Below are 17,845 nucleotides of genomic sequence, written 5' to 3' on the forward strand. Positions count from 1 at the left end.
AACATCCCACCTCTGGGCCTTGCTAGTTTCATCCGTGAACTGGCGGAAATTGGGTCCTGTGAACACGGAGGGCTCTTCCAGGTCACTGTAGAGTATTTTGGTTTAAGCCTAACCCCTATCGCCCCCTGCTGGAACTTTCAGGAACTACACCAACCTGCTCCCCTGGTCTCTCCCAGGGTTTGAAACCAGTTCCTTCCATCCCAGGCCAGCAGGGCCCCTCAGGCTGAGGAGGCCAGCACCTGGCTAAACAGGTCAAAGATTCAAGTACTGAGAAACAGCTTCACTCCTGATTCAGTATTTGGCAAAAGAGCATGGGCCCCCCACCCCTTACTGCCACCCCACGCTGCTATAAAGGACAGCAGCATTCATGCCCCTACACCAGACACATCCTGGCCAGACCCTGGACGGGACAGGTGCTGGCTCCCACTCACCCCGGAGGCCCTCCCGTCCTCTCCCCTGCCAGGACACCCAGACTCTGCCCTCCCAACATACAGAACCATCTCCATCTGTGGGAAGAAGAGAAATGGGGGGAGTGGGGTAGAAGGGCTGAGTCCCATGAAGGAAGAGCAAGGAAACCTTTCAACTATTAAATCTGTTTAGTAAAGACAGTTTCGCTCATACAAAACATCAATAGTTTACAACAATCTGAGTGCTGGACACACCATCAGAGACAGGGAGGCGCTGCAGGCCCTCCGAGAAGGGCCTTCCCCTGTGCCCAGAGAAGAGCCAGGGGGCTCCTCCACCACCTTGCCCCTGAGGGAGATGAAAGCTGAAGGATTACAGCCCTGAAGACCATGGCACAGAGGACGTCTCCCCAGGTTGCTCATTAACACTGGGGGAGGGCCCTCCCCACCCTCCCCTCACTGGCCTGGATACGTGAAGCTGAGCTGTTTGGGGTAGGGAAAGTGGCCAGTGGGGACGGGGCGGGGGGGGCAGAGCCGGGACATCTTTGGTGTGAAGGATCCCCCCCCTCAACACACAACAGCACTTGAGTGGTGTTGCCTTTGCCCGCATGGGGTGGCTCGCCAATGCCTCCAGAGCCCAGGAGAGAGACAGCAGAACGCAGAAGCTGTGTATCACTTCTAGACTGCCCAGGCTCACCCACGCGGGCAGAGGGAGGCCTGTTAAGAAGTGGCTAAAAATGTAGGAAAACTAAACAAGAATGGGTTAAGAATGGCAGGAAGGAGAAGTGGAGAGGCCACTTGGAAGCTAAGCGCCTCAGAGGACGAGGACCAGCACTAACTAGGGAGCAGGGGGTGAGGACGGGGGGTGGTCCAGTCTTCCTGATTGTTGTGCCAGTGCCTAAGTCACTCCTCTCTGCCTCCCAGAACCGGCTAACGGGCAGGCCACGGAGGGCCTGGCCCAGAATCTGGATAGGCTTCTCAGGCACTTTGGCAGACCCGACATGGGCACGGCAGGCCCAGGGAGGGTGAAGGCTCTTGAGCCACAGCAGGGCCCCTCCCTCTGCAGCCCTGCCTGCCCCTGGCCCCTCAAATGCAGTCCCAGACACAGATCTGGGCACACATACACATGTGCACACACACACACACACACACACACACACACACACACACTCACACTCGCCTCTGTGCGTCTGGCACACGTCTGAGGGCTCCAGCGGAGGTGGGTGGCATCCCAGCCCTGGCCCTGCATGGCTTTGAGCTTCCAGAATGCCTCGGCCAGCAGGGACCTCAGGCTGTAGCGGGGAAGGAGAGGGCAGTGGGACCACACAGCGACACTCCCTAGAACAGTTTCCACAAATACCCTTTAACAAACCCCAAACCCTTGCACGTCCAGAGGAAGGGGTTTGGGGAACAGGAGGGCAGAGTGGGGCAAGGAACAATAAAAGAAGTTTCATAAAAATTCTAAGTCAAATTACTGACAGAATTGCAAAATGAGCACGGGTTCAAGAGCATCTTGCTCCCTTCTCTCTCCACGCCACCCCCAACCTCCCGGCCTCCCCGTCTCTGAGGTGGCCGTTCGTTTGGAACCAAAGGCAGGATTCAGCCTCTGATGGGGCTCCGGACTCCATGCCGCCGAGGAGGAGGGGAGGCGGAAACGGGACAGTTCTGTGTCTCTTCGTTTAAAAAATATATCCAGGTCGAGAGTTATTGCTTGCCCTGCCGTGCAGTGGGATGGGCTCAGAGGCTCAGTGAGCGAGGGCCGCGGCCTCCAGGGCCCGAGCTTTCTTCCGCCTCTTCAGAAGGAGAGGATTGGACGCATCTTCAATCTTTTTTATCTTGATCTGCTCGTAGTCGACGCGCATTGTGGCCAAGGCACTGGTCATCTCCTCCTGGGGAGCGGAGGGTTTCACCGAGGGGGAGATACGGGAGACAAGAGACACGAGGGCAGGGGGAGGGCGACGGGAGGTGGGCGCAGAGAGGACAGGCTGCTTAGTTAGTGGGTCCAGGGCCGAGAGCGGCCTGGGCCCCGGCGTGGGTCACCGGAGCCTGGCCACGGCATCCTGCTGCTCTCCCCGAGCCCTCCAACGACCCCGCAGGAAGGCAAGAAGAGGACCAGGAGTCCCGTGAGCTCCAGCCTGTCACTAGCTGTGTGACCCTGAGTAGTAGCCTTTGGGGTCCCTTTAGTGAGCGGTGGGCTTAGCGGGAATAAAAGCAGAGTCCCCGGCCCGCAGCCTGGCCGGGGAAGTGGCCCAGAGTCACTGCTCTTGTTCTAACACAGATCCCCGGGGTGAGCGAGCGCAGACCCAAACTCCCCCCACCCACGCCTGGGCACCCCTGGCGAGCCGCCTCCCCCAGCCCCTCGCAGCCAGGGCTTCCCTCACCTTGACATCCTCCCACCGCTCCTTGTCCTCCTTCAGGACCCGGCTGGTGTGCAGTGGGGTCTGAGGGACCTTTGTGGATTGCTGATGGGGAGAAAAGGAATTTAAGCGACAGCCTGGGGTGGGGCACAGTGGTGGCCGAACCCTCACCCTGAGGGACGGTTCCCATGGACCCAGGTCTCTCCGGCCTCTACCAGGCTTACCATGATCCAGGGGTGGTTCATAAACTCCGTGATGGTCATCCTCTGCGTGGGCTCTGTTTTCAGCAGGTTCCGGATAAGCATCTTCACTGGGGGGAGGGGTGGGGGACAGAGACAGTTCAGGGGCCACTCTCCCTCTTCTGCCTCTTCCCAAAGTTTGCGAGGTGAACCCAGATTCGGGGGTGGGGGTGTTGCATGGAGGCAGACTGCCCAAGGAGCTGCTGAGGGCATGACGCCTGTACCACCTGATAGGTTACGTGTGGCCCCACGGCCCTGGCCCTGCGTCAGGCCCTTCACACAGACAGGATGTACCCAGCGGGCACAAGCACAGGTACAGACCCGCTGCCACACCACCCCCACGAGCGGGACACCTACATGTACACACGCGCACGTGCCGGCCTGGGGTCTTTACCTTCCTCTGACACTTCGGACCATTCTGGGTTGGGAAATTCATACTGGCCCATTCGGATGCGAGTCTTCATGCCCGGAGAGATGGCAAGACCATGGTTGGAGTAGAAGGGGGGATACCCACACAGCCTAAACCACGACGCAGGAAGAGAGGGATAGCGCTGGTATTACGTAGGGGGCCTTGCACCAGGAACAGGCTGAGAAACGGGCTTCTTCTGGTCAAGGTCACAGAGAAATTGGAACTCATTGATTCGGGCACAACGTATGAAGTCATGACCAGGGCCCAGAACTCCAGCATGCGGAGTATCTAAAGCACATTTTCCTGCCCATTTATCAGTTTATAGCCACCACTTGGCTACCAGAATCCAATAAGCATTGAGAGAAGGAGACATGCTGGGGATTCCCAGGGAAACCCCATCCAGAAGGGGACGCTGACCTTCGCTCCTTCCTCTTGTCCCAGAGAGGTATAGGCCTCCTTCCACCCCACTGCCCCAGCCCAGGACCCCCCACCCCCCACGCCCTCCCTGGCACACTCACAGGATGTACATGATGACACCCAAGGACCACATGTCACAGGACTTGTCATACTTCTCTGGACCCAGCACTTCCGGAGCTGCAAACCAAAGGTCCCTGTGGGTGGGTCTGGCCCTTGGAGCACTGTGCTATCTCCCATTTCTCTGTGGAACATGTTCTCCCTCCCAGCCCTTCAGCCCCTCATGATGGTCCTGGAGCTGGGGGTGGGAGGGGGGGGGAGCAGCCATCACCCAGTGCTGGGATTGGGGATGGGGAACAGACCCTCCTCCAAGAGGAGCCCTGGGGCTAGAGTCTTGAGACCGAAACAATTCCTGAAATGAACAGCCTTGTCAACTCACGCTGTCCATTTAATTCGACAAACACGTTCGGAGAGTTTATTCTGTGCCAGTCAGCTGGGGCCCCAGAACCAAATCTGTGTCCCAGACTCCACTGGGAATCTGATGGCAAGGACCTACCTTCTTGGGGAAATTACACGTGGGCACAAAATCCTGCCTATACTCTCAGAAAATTTCCCATAATGCCTCAACCCCAGCTTCACTCTGACGAGCCCTACTTGTGGTCAGGTCACATCAGAACCAGCTCTGGAAAGGGTCAGAGGACATGATTCTCCCAGGACCGGTGGCACCGAGAGCTGGAGGGAGGGTGTGAGAGCAGCCCTGGGGACAGATGGGTGCCCCAGGCCTCCTTGGGACTTACCCACATAGTACGGCGTATAACAAGGAGTGGTCAAAGAATTGTGGCTGGTGGTTTCCTTGGCAAAGCCAAAATCGGTGAGTTTCAGAATGGCATTGGGCCTTTTGGAGGTGTATAGGAGATTCTCAGGCTACAGAGAGAGAGAGAGAGAGAGAGAGAGAGAGAGAGACAGAGAAACAGCAACTCTGCTGAGCCTCTGAGGGGCTATGAGAATCAGAAGGGTGACGTTCCTGTCTTCCCTTCTCCATTCAACAGTCATCAACAATCAGGCGGGTATACACGACCAGGGGTCTGCCTTCTGAGAACTTACAGCGTGCTTGGAGACAGGAGACTAACACAGACAACCACGAGCAAACACCACAGGGACACAGAAACCAAAGGTGAGGACCACAGGGCTGGGCACAGCCACAGGCGGCTTTGCTCCTGGGTTTGGGGGTGTGCCCAGAGCGGGCAGGCCCCGTGGGGCAGAGAATGGCACCCTGCCCTACTGTGCCCTCAGGAGCCAGGCAGCAAGGCTGCAGGACACTCCTGGGAAGGACAAACCTTCCCAGGGTCACCGCGGTCCCACGGCCGCGGCCCTCCGCGACACTCAGTCAGGGGGAGGGGTGGCAATAAACGGCTGGTACCTTGACATCCCGATGGGCAATGTTGATTGAGTGCAGATACTGGATGGCCTCACCGATGCTCTTCATGATTTCTGACGCTTCTGTAGCCGTGAGAGGTGGGAGAGAGAAAGAAGGTCACAAGATGCATTGTCGGGCTTGAAACCCCGCCCCCCGCCTCCCAGTGCAGCCCCAGACTCCCTAAGTCTACCACCCACCCTAGAAACCAAGAAATGGGGAGCGGTCACGTTTCAGCTGTGGATGCCAGCCTCGGCAACAAGCTGGAGGAGGCCGTGGGCCTCGGCATCTCTCCTAGAGAGCAGGCGCTGCAGAGGTCCCCTTCCCACACCCCTGCCTGCCAAGGCCCGTCCCCACAACAGACCCTTTCTACCTCTTTCTGTGAACGCTTGGTCTCCCCGGTCCTGGATTCGGCTAAAGAGCTCTCCGCCATCCAGACTGAAACAAAGCCACAGTCAGATCCGACGGGTACAAATTCCCACCACCCCTCCCCACCGCCCGCCAAAAGAAATGAAGCATTTATGTCTGAAGCTGTGGGTCCAGGCCTGGGCAGTGCCTGGAGGGTGAGGGGCCTGAGTGGAGGCGGGGACAGGCTGGGCAAGGGGCAGAATGGGCACGGGTGCATACCATTCCATGACAATGAGCAGGCACTTCCTCCCCGCGTACAGGTTCTCATAGACATCGACGATCCGCACGATGTGTGGGCACTGGGAAGCCCTCCAGTGCAGCTCGACCTCCCGGCGGGCCTTGGGGCAGTCCTGAAGCATCTGCAAGCCAAACGGCCACCTGTGTCACTGCACTGTCTCTGCAGGAGGACGGCTGGCTGTCGCCCCGGGTAGGCCTATTCCAAGGCCGTGGCCCGGGTACCCACGGACATCCACGCTGGTTCGTCAGGAACTCCCCGCCACTCCCATCTGGTCCCCTGCCAGCTCCCGTGGCATTTTCTCCGGCCCCTCCCCCTAAATCCTGACTTGGAGCTCTGCAGCTCCCTTATCTGCTCTGAAAGAAACCTTAAGATGACCTCCATGGGGCCTTGACAACTACACCGAAATCAACCCGTGGACCATTTTATCCAGGTGGGCCCTTCCTAGCCATGGGCATGGAGTCTTTTCTAGAAGGCAGGCAGCAGTCGGGCACTGGGAGACAGGGGTTAATAAAGGAGGCATGAGGAGAAAGACAGGCAGAAGAAAATTAATACAATCATAGAAAGGGGCCTGGAGAAAGGAGAGACTCCAGAATCAGTAAGAAAAGGGACTCCCAAGATCCCTCAAAACCCAGCACATCAAATCCAGAGCAAGGTGCTTTCTACCTCTGTGACATACTTCGTTCGACCAACCGATGGCCTAGGGAGTCAGCCTGACGTGTTTCGAATGCCGCTTCTTACATGTTTGCAACCTTGAGCACATTCCTTAACTCATGAGCCTCCTCCCTGTGCCTTCTTTCCCGGACCAGGTGGCCAGGGACACTAATGGAACCTGGGGGGCTGAATCTTGATTAATCCAAGCCGGTCTCACTAATTCCTAGTCCTTTACTAGTGACTAGTTTTGGAACAAGCCTAAGACCCAACGCCGGCCAAGATGAGATTTGTAAAAAATCCACTAGAGGCCTCTTAAAGGGAGCACAAGGAACCCATCCCGTCTTTCCTGCTCGTGGCACCTGGAACGGGGACAGCCACCTTAGTGCCATACAGGAGGCCGCCTTAGAGGACAAGTCCATGCCCTGAGGAAGCAACCGGGAGAGGAGGCAACGACCTGGATCCTCGCTGACACCGAGAACCCGCCCTCAGAACCGGTTTGTGGTAAGATCAGAATCTTTCCTTACTATTTAAACGGCTTTTAAGGAGAGTTCTTTTATTGCACGGAGCCAAAGGCACCCTGATCTATTCCTTCGCAAAATGGGGACAGAGTTGCGAGGATTGAACAACCCTGCAAAGCGCCTAGCAGAGTGCCTGGTATATGCCCGATAACCAGAGCCATGGCTTTCATTCCAGAACGTCCGCTATGCGCACAGCACAGATGCCAAAATGATTAAGACAAAGACCCGGAGAGACTTACCATCTCTGTGGGAAGTCAAGATTAGCCCTACACAGTAATTTAAGGGCGGTGGAGGCTGAGAAGGAAATGGTGAGGCAGAAGGGAGGGCATCCAGGCCGGGAAAACAGTGGGGATCAGGGCACTGACTGGGAGGGAGTGGAGTTGGAGTCGATGGGTGATGCAGCCCAAAAGCTCAGAGACCTGTTGCAAAGTGCACAAAGCTTGGAAAGAAAGATCAGATGGTCCAGATGAAGCCAGATCACAGAGGGCGGTGAAAGGCAAACACAGGAATTTCCAACAATAAAACTAGAATTCATCATGCTACGGTCTGCGATATACTAGGCCTTTTCTAACTGCACAACTGCCTTTTTTTTTTTTTTTTTTAATATAATTTATTGTCAAGTATACAGTGTGAACGGTGTGCTCTTGGTTTCGGGGGTGGATTCCCGTGATTCATCACTCACATACAGCAACACCCAGTGCTCGTGTCAACAAGATGCAACTGCCATTTTATGGGATGAGGAAATTGAGGCTCGGACAAATAGCCATGTCCAGGGCTAAGTTCCTAGGGAAAGGCAGAGCCAGGGTTGGAATCTAAGCATGGTGGGTTCTAAAGCCCAAGCCTTTTCCATGACACGAGTCTTTAAAAGGAGAGCTGGAGGCTGAGACTTGTCAGTTCCGGACAGGCAAGTGGAGACTGACCTTGCAGAGGCAATCCCCAGACAGGTGCCCAGATAGTTCAGTCTCCTAAGGAGCAAGCAGGAGGCAAGTTTCCTGTGGGGTCACACTGCCACCTCGTGGCCATCTGGGGATACTGCACATGTTCTGAGTTCCGCCACCTTCAACTTTAATTCATTTGGATGGACCAGGAAAAAAGCTTACTTTCCTTCCCCATGCTCTAAGGAAAGCAGGAGGAGGTACTGACCAATTTCATTTGCATGTAATTCAACTCAGTAAGCACTTACTGGGTCCCACATTGTGTTGAACGTCAAGACGTAACAGAAGAGTCCCAATCTGAAAGAATTCAAGCTGGGGCGGGAGGAATCAGGGTACTAGGGGACATAGACACAGAAAATACTTATGAGCCAGTGAGCTAATGTGCTATATGGGTGGTAAGTTCAAATGGTTCAGAAGCAAAAGTTCTCAGAACAGCCAAATAGGAAAGACCTCTCTCGCCCCCTACAGGTGCATAGATGACTACGAGACCCAGAAAAGAAGAAGTAAAGTTGACAGATTTACTCAGAGGCAACTCGAGGTCATGGATTTACAATCAGGAGGGTCTTGTGTGCGGGTCTGGAATTTGTCAATTTCTGGTTGCATTACCTGGGAGAGGTCATTACGTTTCTAAGCCTGTTCTGCATCTGTGAAGTGAGGGGGTAACACTTGGCTGGCCCCCTTCCTCACAGAGCCATTGTAAGCATCTCACGAAACAGTCTTGCTAAGAGTGCTTTGTTATCAGGAAGGCACTCATCACTGTAAACAGTGGCGTAACTGCCACAGCACAGGGACTCTCTCCATCACCTCTGAGTTGGGGCTGGAGCCCGCTGACGTCACCAGCAAGACCGTAGGCCGGGCTGGCGTTTGCGGCCCAGTGACCACAACCTGGAAACCAGCTCCGGGCTCTGACCAACCAGAGCTGTGCCAGGCGGGGACACACCAATGCCCAAACCCAAGTGCGTGTTCCCTGGCCCCCCCACGAACTCAGAGCTGGCGCTCCAACCTGAGACGGGTTAGACCACGTGGCAGAAGAGCATGTGCGGTCAGGAGGCCTGGGTTCACATCCCGCCTCCAGGCCCACACATAACACTTCGCCTGGTAGACGAGCCAGACGGACCCACTACAACACGCTGGCCTCGGGAGCCACGCGCACCTCACTTCCCAGCTCTGCGCTTCCTCGCGCGGTCCGCTAAGCCAACCTCCTTCTCTGCAAGGGGTTTCCTCATCTGTAAAGCGGGATTAGATTCAGCGAAACAAATAAACCAGAAAGAGTCGTATGTTTAAGTTCTACAAGAAACATAATAAGAATTTCCCATGGAGACTGGTGCCTGGCCTCCAGCTACGTGTTTATCAGAAATCCCTGGAGGGATACGAAAACCAACAAGCATCGAAGGCAAGACCTTCGACTGGGTCAGGTGGGCAAGTGGGCTGATGTGGTGGGGGAAGAGCCTGAAGAGCCAAAGAGGCTTTGCAGACAGCTGTGGGGTGTGGACAGCCAGCAGGGAGGACATGAGAAGCGAGCTAAGTAAAGAACAGCGGTGGGGGTGGTGGCAGACGGGGCGGGGCGGGGGGGGGGGGTGCATGAGCCCCTAGCCAGAGAAGAGTCAGAGAGAGAAACAGGATTCCTGTAGTGCTGCCAGGGGCCACCAACAGGTTCAACCAGAAGCCAACAGAGTCACCTAGGAAAGGCTCACTCCTCTGGCACGACAAAGACAGTGGAGGCCAAAGGGCCCAGGTCTCCAGCTCTCAGGGCTCCAGACCAGATTGGAGGAAGGAAGGAAGGGTCTTCTCACCAAGAAGCCACAACACAAAGCCTGCAAGGGTTTATGAAATATTTTAAGCCCACACTAAGCGTGGAGCAGATGCTGTGACTTGTCTCCGCCCCCTGCTCTGCACGCCGCGTCTGAAATTCTCTCGCACTGTAGAAAAGGTTAATATTGCGTGTGCAATAGACAAGGCCACCCACTAAGTGTGGCAAGGGCCAGGGACAAGGCCACAGAGCCCACTGCCTGGGGCGGAACCTCTAGGATGACAGTGGCAACGAGGGAGACGTGGCAGCTTTCCCCAAACCCTGTTTCGAGCCTCAATTTGCCGGAAGCTCTGGGACGAGGAATGGGGCCCCTGATGCTGGTTGCTTATGGTCCCCCTTATCTCCCCAGTCACCAAATCTTCCATTGTGGGGCCACAGGAAAAGGCTCAGGAGTGGTCAGCATCCTAAACCGGGCTGAGGCAGAGAAATGGGAAGTAACAGAGCCCAGGGCCTGAAGCATGGTTCACCAGTAAAGCAGGTACGAGGACTGGAGGGGAAGGAACGAGCCGCAGGCCCCAAGGGATCATCCCCTTCACAGGCTCCAACATCTGCCAGGTGCGTGACCTTGTGGAAGTTTTTAATCCCTTTGGACTTAAAAGGGGGTAATAACAGGACTCGCCTGTATTAAACGAGGTAACGTATGTAAGTTACTAAGAGCAGTGCAGGGCACACAGTGAGCAGCGCATTCGCGTTTGCTATTATCATTCTGCCCCCACTTCCCACCCAGGTCGTTTCAGGGTCCCACCGGGGTGGGCAGCTGGGATCCCGCTCACGCCCACCTGGTTCACGGCGTTATTAATAGCTCCAGGCACCGGGCGGAGGGGGACCCAGAACACTGGAAGGGAGGCAGTCTTTGGCATCCCAGCTCTGAGCTCTTCCTCTCCCTCCCTACGCCACCCAGACCAACCGGACAGCTGGGGGCGGGTGCACCCGTAATGAGAGGAGGAAGACATCCCTTCCCAAGACTGACCGGGAGCCAAGAGTCTGAGTCAGGCACTGCGTGTGTCCACAAGTGTGTGGGGTGTCGTTAAAACCAGACCTCCTCCGTCACTCGCAGCAGGAGGTCAAGGGAAAAGGCCCCCGTGTGCCGTGCACCCGCCCTCCTCCTGGACTACAGGGCGGTGCTGAGCTGGCGCTCTGAGGCACAGAGGGAAAGAGGAGGTCGTGGGCAGGAGGCTGCTGTGAGTCCCAGAGAACACTCCAGCAGAGAGAGGGATCCCCAGGGAGCAGGGGGAAGGGAGCCCCTGTCCTCCGGGGTGCTCTGTGCTAAGCGGGTGCTAAGGACTCCAAACGTGGAACCCTCGTACCCAACTGGGAGGGCGCATCCCACTTTACTAATGAGAGAACTCAGGCTCAGAGAAGCCAAGCAATCCATTTAAGGTCTCCCAGCAGTTGCCTGTGGCAGGGCTGGGATGCGGTGCCTGTTCTCACTGCTCCTGAAGCCCCTTTTCCACCGCCCCGTGGTAGGGCAAAGGCACAAAATCTGCCAAGACTGTCCACAAATCAACGCCAAAAGTGGGGGCCCGAACGTACGAACCCTTTGATCCTGAAATCCCATTTAGAGAATTTGACCCAAAGCTACTATCCTAGAAGGAGCCTTAAGGTATGTCCCGGGTCAGTGACATCAACCGGAAACAGCTAACGAAGGCCCAGCGATAAGCAAAGTTGCTTTTGTTTAGAAGTGTGTTTACCTATACAATCTGTAATCGTTACTGCAATGTTGGAACTGAATGTTTCGTCAGTAAGGGAGTCCTGTGTGTTAGATTCTCAGTCACCATCGGTCACTGTCAATGGGGGCACTCTACTTTTTTTCTTTGAAGCACAAATCCCAATCTTCGTTTCCTAAAATTTTCTCATCAGAAAGTATCTGATAGTAAGTGAAAAAAGCAAGTTACAAAGCCTAATTAGGTACAGTACAGCTCTATACATTTATTTACATCTGTGGGGGGAGGGTGTAAAAGGAAGGGCATTCATACTCAGTAAAACGCTAATGGTAATTCTACCTGAAAAGGAGGATTACAGTGACTTAACTTTCTTGTATCTTTCTCTTCTAGGTGACTTACAATGAGCATCTGTACTTTTTAAGAGGCAAAGAAAGACGCTTAGCTCTCCAAATGTATTCCAGAGGCCGTCGTCCCACCCCCAGGTCTCCCCACATCCACGGAAGGGGGAAGGCAGCTCACGCCAGCAGGTGCAGGCTGCCACGGGCAGGTGCCCACACCCCTCTCCCCGACAGGAGGGGCGGACACTGAGAACTGCAGCTCAACCCGCCCCAGCGTCCTCCGTCCCCTCTGGCTCCTGACCTGGCCGTCCAGCTCCCCAGCCAGCGGGCGTCTGCGTCAGCTCAAAGCTCTTTATGCCTCTCCTCTCAGCCTGAAGCCTGCGGAACTGGCCCCCGCAGCCCCGTGCTAGCGGAAGAGGGAGATGTGGGAGGTCACGAGGCCACAGGACTGGGACACAGTGTCCTCACAGCCCTCATCCCTGGACCTGGAACCAGGGAGGGAACCAGGGAGGAGACGCAGAGCACAGAGCGGGAGCTCACCCCCCAACCCCCCCAAGGATGCCATCACGCAGCAAACGTCTGCAGCACCCAGTTCACACAGCCCGCCGTTTGGGAGAGTGCTGGGATGTAACAGAGAACACAGCAAATCACGCCTGTGCCCCATGCAGCCTCCATTGGGATGCAGGAGGCACACGGTGAAAAAGTCTAAAAAGGTTTATTACATCCTGTGACTTGTGCTACAAAAGAACAAAACAGGGGGCTAGGGTGCTGTCAGAAATCAGCAGTGGTAGTGGGGAGACTCTCTCTCGCCCCTCCCACCCCCCCACCCCCCCCCAATGACAGAGAGCTCCTTATATCCTGGACACATGGTCACTTGTCTCTTCACATCTAGCCCAGCTCAGGAACCTAAGAGATGATGAACAGGTAAGTCTTGGTTGAAATGACCTTTCTCTAAATCCCTGGCAGCGTGGGGGTGGGGAGTATGCCCTCTTCTAGAACTTCTGCAATGAGGAGCTAGTGATGACCTTCCCCTAGAAAATGATCTAAGGAGAAATCAAATAGAGTTTTTAAGTCTTAGAAGGTTACTGACATAAAAGATACACAGCAGTACTGCATCTGGGTCCCTCATTGGCACACACAGTCCCAAATATTTGGCTGGGAGGTCAAAGTGGTTCTCTGTTACTGACTTTCATTATTGTGATAGGGAAAAATCCTCACCCAAAACAAAGCTAAAACTTATAACGGGGAATCCGGTACTAAAAGCCTTGAAAGAACCACACTACACTGCCCAGACCAGCTAGATCTTCCCTGTGCTTCCTGCCCTCTCTCTCCAGGACCTTCCTGGGGCAGCCACAAAGGACCAAGGTTCAACAAAAAGGCAAGAAACTTAAAAGTCACACTATAAACGACAATTAAAACAATATCTATTTGCAACACATGACAGATAAAAGGCTAACTTAACTCCGACAAACCAATTGTAGAAGATTAACGGTCTGATATAAAAATGGGCAAAGAATACGACCAGGCAGTTCAAAGAAAGGGAACACAGATGGCCAAATGAGAGATTCTCCATGCGACTTGTGAAAAGAGAAACGCTTACAAAAACAAGACAGTAATGTCACCAGAATGGCAAATATGTTTTAATGTTTGACCAAAACCAAAACAAAACTCCTGGGTTTATGCCAAGATTTGGGAGGAAAGGGTACACCCTCATACACCCCGTAGGGACGTAAACTAGTATAGAGGAACTTGGCCCGAATCTATCAAAATTGTACATGTTCAAACCTTGAACGGAGTAATTGCCCAGCTAGGAAATCATCCCACAAATATGTTCCTAACGCATTTTAATGGCCCCCAAACTGGTAATGACCTACGTCTGACACTTCAGAGCCGGTCAGATAGATGGCAGGCACCTACACACCAGAGAACTTAGTGCACAGGCTGTGAGAGACGCGGGGCTGCATACGCCATGTTTATGGGAGGGCAGACCAAGAACAGGATGGCACTTTGGCTTTACTGTTACCATCCTGGTTTGTTTAATGGACTTTCATTGGAAGCAACTTTTAAAGTATATTCACGAAGACAAGAAGCCAACACACCAAAAGGTTAATTAATGGGTCACTGTAAACAGTGGTAATAAAGGTAGTGCTTTCTTCTTTTGTGGGCTTTTCAAACATCCAAAAAATATACTGAACAGAATAGAAAATATAATAATACCATTTGGGTGGTTTGTTGTTGTTTTGTTTTTTAAGGCGCAGGAGAGAAGGTACACAGGCCTGCAGATGCTCACAATTTTTTTGGAGGTATTTATCCCAAATAACGTTAAGAGGGTTGACGACCAGGAGCGCCCAATGCCGCACTGGAACTCAAGAAACGTGAGATCATGACCTGAGCCGAAGTCGGAAGCTAAACCCACTGAGCCACCCAGGTGCCCTACGTTTCTACTTTATATCTTTCTGTAATATTTGGATCTCACCATCTACATGCATTTCTTTTTAAAAATCAAGCCGAGAGGTTTAGATTCTAAGGTGCACTATGCCTCAGTTCTTACTTGACCCCTGGCCTCAGACTGTGACCCAGCTCTGTGTGCCCCAAAGCAAGTCAACCTTCCGACTAGCGAGGCAGGGGACCAGACGCAGGAGATCCCACACTGGCCGCAGGAGGAAGGACCCGGCGTAGTTCAAAGTACGAGGGCTACCCGGCTGATGTAAAGGCCTGATGTCTCCCTGAAGAGCATTAATCCAAATATGAAAAAGAGCAGGTTGAGGCCCCAGACCACCGCTGCTAACCACCTATAACTCCTGTGGAAATGAGCACCGCACAAGGTCAAGCACGCTGGAGTCTCAGGCAGGAAACTGACGGACTGGGGGACACAGATATTTGTGTTTCTTCCAGCAGATGCTCATGATCGAAAGAGGAATGTTCGTGTACACCACACCAACCACGTGTCAGGTGTACTTTATATTTAGAAAACACGTTATAATGAAGCCTCCGAACAGCCCTCTGGAATAGTCAATTGCTGAGTCCATGCGGAGGTGTGGCAACAGGTCCTGGGGAAGCAACTTGCCAAGGACGCGAGGCTAGTAACTGCCGGAGCCAAGATGCAGACCCGGTTCAGACACTAAGTTCCAGGGTCTTATCTTCACGACAAGCGACGCTTTGAGGAGCAAACCCTGAGCTGCTGCTATTAGTTTACTGTTGCCCTGGCTCCCTACGCCGCCCTGTTCACAGGTCTGCCCCATTTATCTCTGCACCTGCCCCGCCCAGCGCACAGCTTAGTGCAGAAGAGACACAATGTACACTTTGCTGATAAATTAAAAGGCAGGCTGTATAACAGAATGGCTTACATCAGGATACAAAGCATCTTTCCCTGCACACGAGGCAGACAGTGGTGGGAAGGAAACACACTAAACGCTCCCAGCTGGATTGAAGCCAAAATCGGAGTGGCAGGAAGAAGAAAATGCCACATTCTTTGCAGTGTCTAGGTACAACTTTTAAAAAACCCACAGAGATAGACAAAGTATCAAAAGAAATTAAGACGGAAGGAGGTCAGAGACACTGTTTCTGGCTTATGCAGGCTCCATCAACTTGACCCTGTGCAACTGACAAAGCAAATTCAAATTCTTAATTAGCAGCTATAAGTGCCAGGTCATCGTCAACTGTCAACTCTCCTGTGAAGTGGAATGAGATTCACGGTGTGTACACTTTCATCAACAGATCTAATGGGAGGTGGAGAGAGCTGAGAGACAGAAAATGGAAGATGAGAAGGGTCCTACAGATCACGAGGGCAACACACACACACACACACACACACACACACACACACACACACCCTACCCCTGAAACAATTCCTCATGCCCAAGACTGAAAGTCAGCAGAGTGAGGAGAGAAGGCAAGGGAACCAGAGGTTAAGTAACGCCCGTGGTAACCTATGAGAGAATAAACTGGTAGAAGGTATGAACCACTCTTCCCTGCTGTTAGCAAAAATGGACCAGATGCAAGACAGAGCTCGCATCACCCAACGTGAACACGAGGGCCGGACAGAGAGAAATGCAAGGTGTTTTGTTTTGTTTTTCTTTTTGTCTGCTAAGAGCATGGCACTTGATAAATTCTTGCCGTGCCTTTCTTAAAGCGTTCACCTGTCACACAGCTGGAGGTGCAAGGAAGGGAAATGCTCCTTCAGATTCTGACCAGGAAGCAACATCTAGTAAATTATGTAGCAACAACAAAACATCTTAGCACAAACAATAGCAACAAGAATACCACATTGGGAGGAAGTAACCTTGTCATTTTAGAGTTCAAAGGAGGGAAGAAAAAACTCAGGCACAAAAACAATTGTTTAGCCTACACTTGCAGAAAACCGATATTTAGATGTTGCCTCAACGGAGCAGTATGAGCACAGATCCCACAGGGAAATGCATTTCGAAAGATAAGGTCTGGTCCCTCTGAAGTAGATTCTGAGCATGTAAAACATAATAACCCCCGAGAAAGAAACGAGGGGGAAGCAGCCACCAATGGTTAAGTCCACAGCACAGGGAGCCCCGATGAGCTCGGGTACTGAAGACAGGACAGACCCCAAGAGAGTGGCGTGGGCTCTTAGAGCGAGCAGGGCTTGTGAAAACGCAAGAATGACTGCAGGCTGTCTTAATCCTACGTGCAAAGCTGTAAGAAAAACCAGGGAGGGGGAAGAGGGGCCCCTCATGGGGCTGAGGTTCTAAGCCACAAAAATGACGGCCGATGCGGGAACGTTCATCTCCAGTATGGTCCAGCGTGTTTTGTTTGTTTGTTTTTAATCGCAGAGAAAGTTCTTCAGATTCGAACAGGCCAAACCTTGACACACACTGAAGGGAAGCTTTGAAGGGAAGCTGAACCAAGAGCCAACCTATAAGCACCCAAGGGTGACAGAGTGACAAGTTGCCAATCGTGAAGACACCGCGAGATGCAGAAACAATCTGCAGGTGTGCCTCCAGAACCAGCTGGTGATCACGGAGGGCTCCGGGGAGGAGGAGACGGGCGCGCCCTGCTCTCCCGCAGCTTTCCTTCTCTCAGCACCCGCCATGCTCCAGGCACCATGCTGAACGCTTCAGGATTTAGGGAGTTCACAGACCAGTCAAGGGAAAAAGAAACGACACGTAAACAGAATGGTCATTAAGAGGGGCCGCAGAACGTCACATCGGTCTCTGGCCAACGGTTTCTGAAGTGCGACCACAGCCCAGCCTGGGTTCCCTGAGAGGCTGTGACGCATCTCATCTCAATACCTTTTCTAGCAGAGTCACTAAATTATAGACCAAGGAGTGCCAGATGCAGGGGGCCTTCACTTCTGGAGAGTACACGGACAGTCCCTTGCCAGACCTTTGACATGACAAAGAAACAAGGGGTGAGAGGACAGAGCGCTGCCACAAGTGACCAATGACGAAGTGCTGTTTAATGGATCTGGGGCCGGCTGAATGTGCAGCCAGCTGAACTCAGCGCCCCCTCTGACCTGCTCCTCGGCCTCAGTAAACGACGATGACGTCCGGCCCCCAGATACAAACCTTGAAGTAGTTGTCCCACCTACTCACCCACCCACACATCCAGTCTGATCTTGTCTTTGGAAAGCTCCCCAAACAAATCCACGTTCTCTCTTCCAGTCTTGCGGCCACTTGCTTGGTTCCCTTTTCTCTTGCGTGCCTTCTAACTGGAGTCTAGATGCTAGCCTTAATCTGTTCCCGGCACATCCCATGTCAACCTCTGAAAGGCAAACAGGAGCAGGGCACTGTCTTCCTTAGACATGTTCACTGGCTTACGGGACAAAACCCCAGTTCCTTAGCCTGGTCTTTCCTGGCTCCTAACTGCAGTATCTCTGTCTGCGCCCCCCCCCCCCCCCAACACATTCTTTCTGCTTGAGTGCCACGACACTTGACAGTCCTCCGGGCCTCCAAGTCTGCATCCTTCGAGCACCAAGGCAGTGCTGACCTCCTCTGAGAAGCTTCCCTGACGTCCTCCAGGCACAGCCAGCCCCTCTCCTCTCTGCTCTCAGAGACTCTTGGTAAGCTCCTACTTCCAC

The 17,845-nt window shown here is 53.6% G+C and overlaps 1 protein-coding gene across 2 annotated transcripts in view; it reads right to left on the bottom strand.

Moving 5' to 3' along the window:
• Nucleotides 1–577: 577 nt before the first annotated feature.
• The window catches only part of MAPKAPK2 (MAPK activated protein kinase 2), a 44,631-nt gene continuing 27,363 nt past the window's right edge, over nt 578–17,845 (bottom strand). Inside the window, exons 2-10 of one of the 2 annotated variants that reach the window (XM_060644006.3) lie at nt 5,865–6,004; nt 5,602–5,675; nt 5,244–5,323; nt 4,621–4,747; nt 3,928–4,003; nt 3,395–3,519; nt 2,986–3,071; nt 2,786–2,866; nt 578–2,293 (exon numbers count right to left, since the gene is read on the bottom strand). In XM_060644006.3, coding sequence (XP_060499989.1) covers nt 2,150–2,293; nt 2,786–2,866; nt 2,986–3,071; nt 3,395–3,519; nt 3,928–4,003; nt 4,621–4,747; nt 5,244–5,323; nt 5,602–5,675; nt 5,865–6,004 — 933 coding nt within the window. In that variant the 3' untranslated portion in view covers nt 578–2,149. The remainder of the gene's footprint in view (nt 2,294–2,785; nt 2,867–2,985; nt 3,072–3,394; nt 3,520–3,927; nt 4,004–4,620; nt 4,748–5,243; nt 5,324–5,601; nt 5,676–5,864; nt 6,005–17,845) is intronic. The other variant, XM_060644007.3, reaches the window with a different exon arrangement.

Source organism: Panthera onca, chromosome F1 (assembly GCF_046562875.1).
Source record: "Panthera onca isolate mPanOnc1 chromosome F1, mPanOnc1 haplotype 2, whole genome shotgun sequence".
Classification (NCBI taxonomy): Eukaryota; Metazoa; Chordata; class Mammalia; order Carnivora; family Felidae; genus Panthera; species Panthera onca.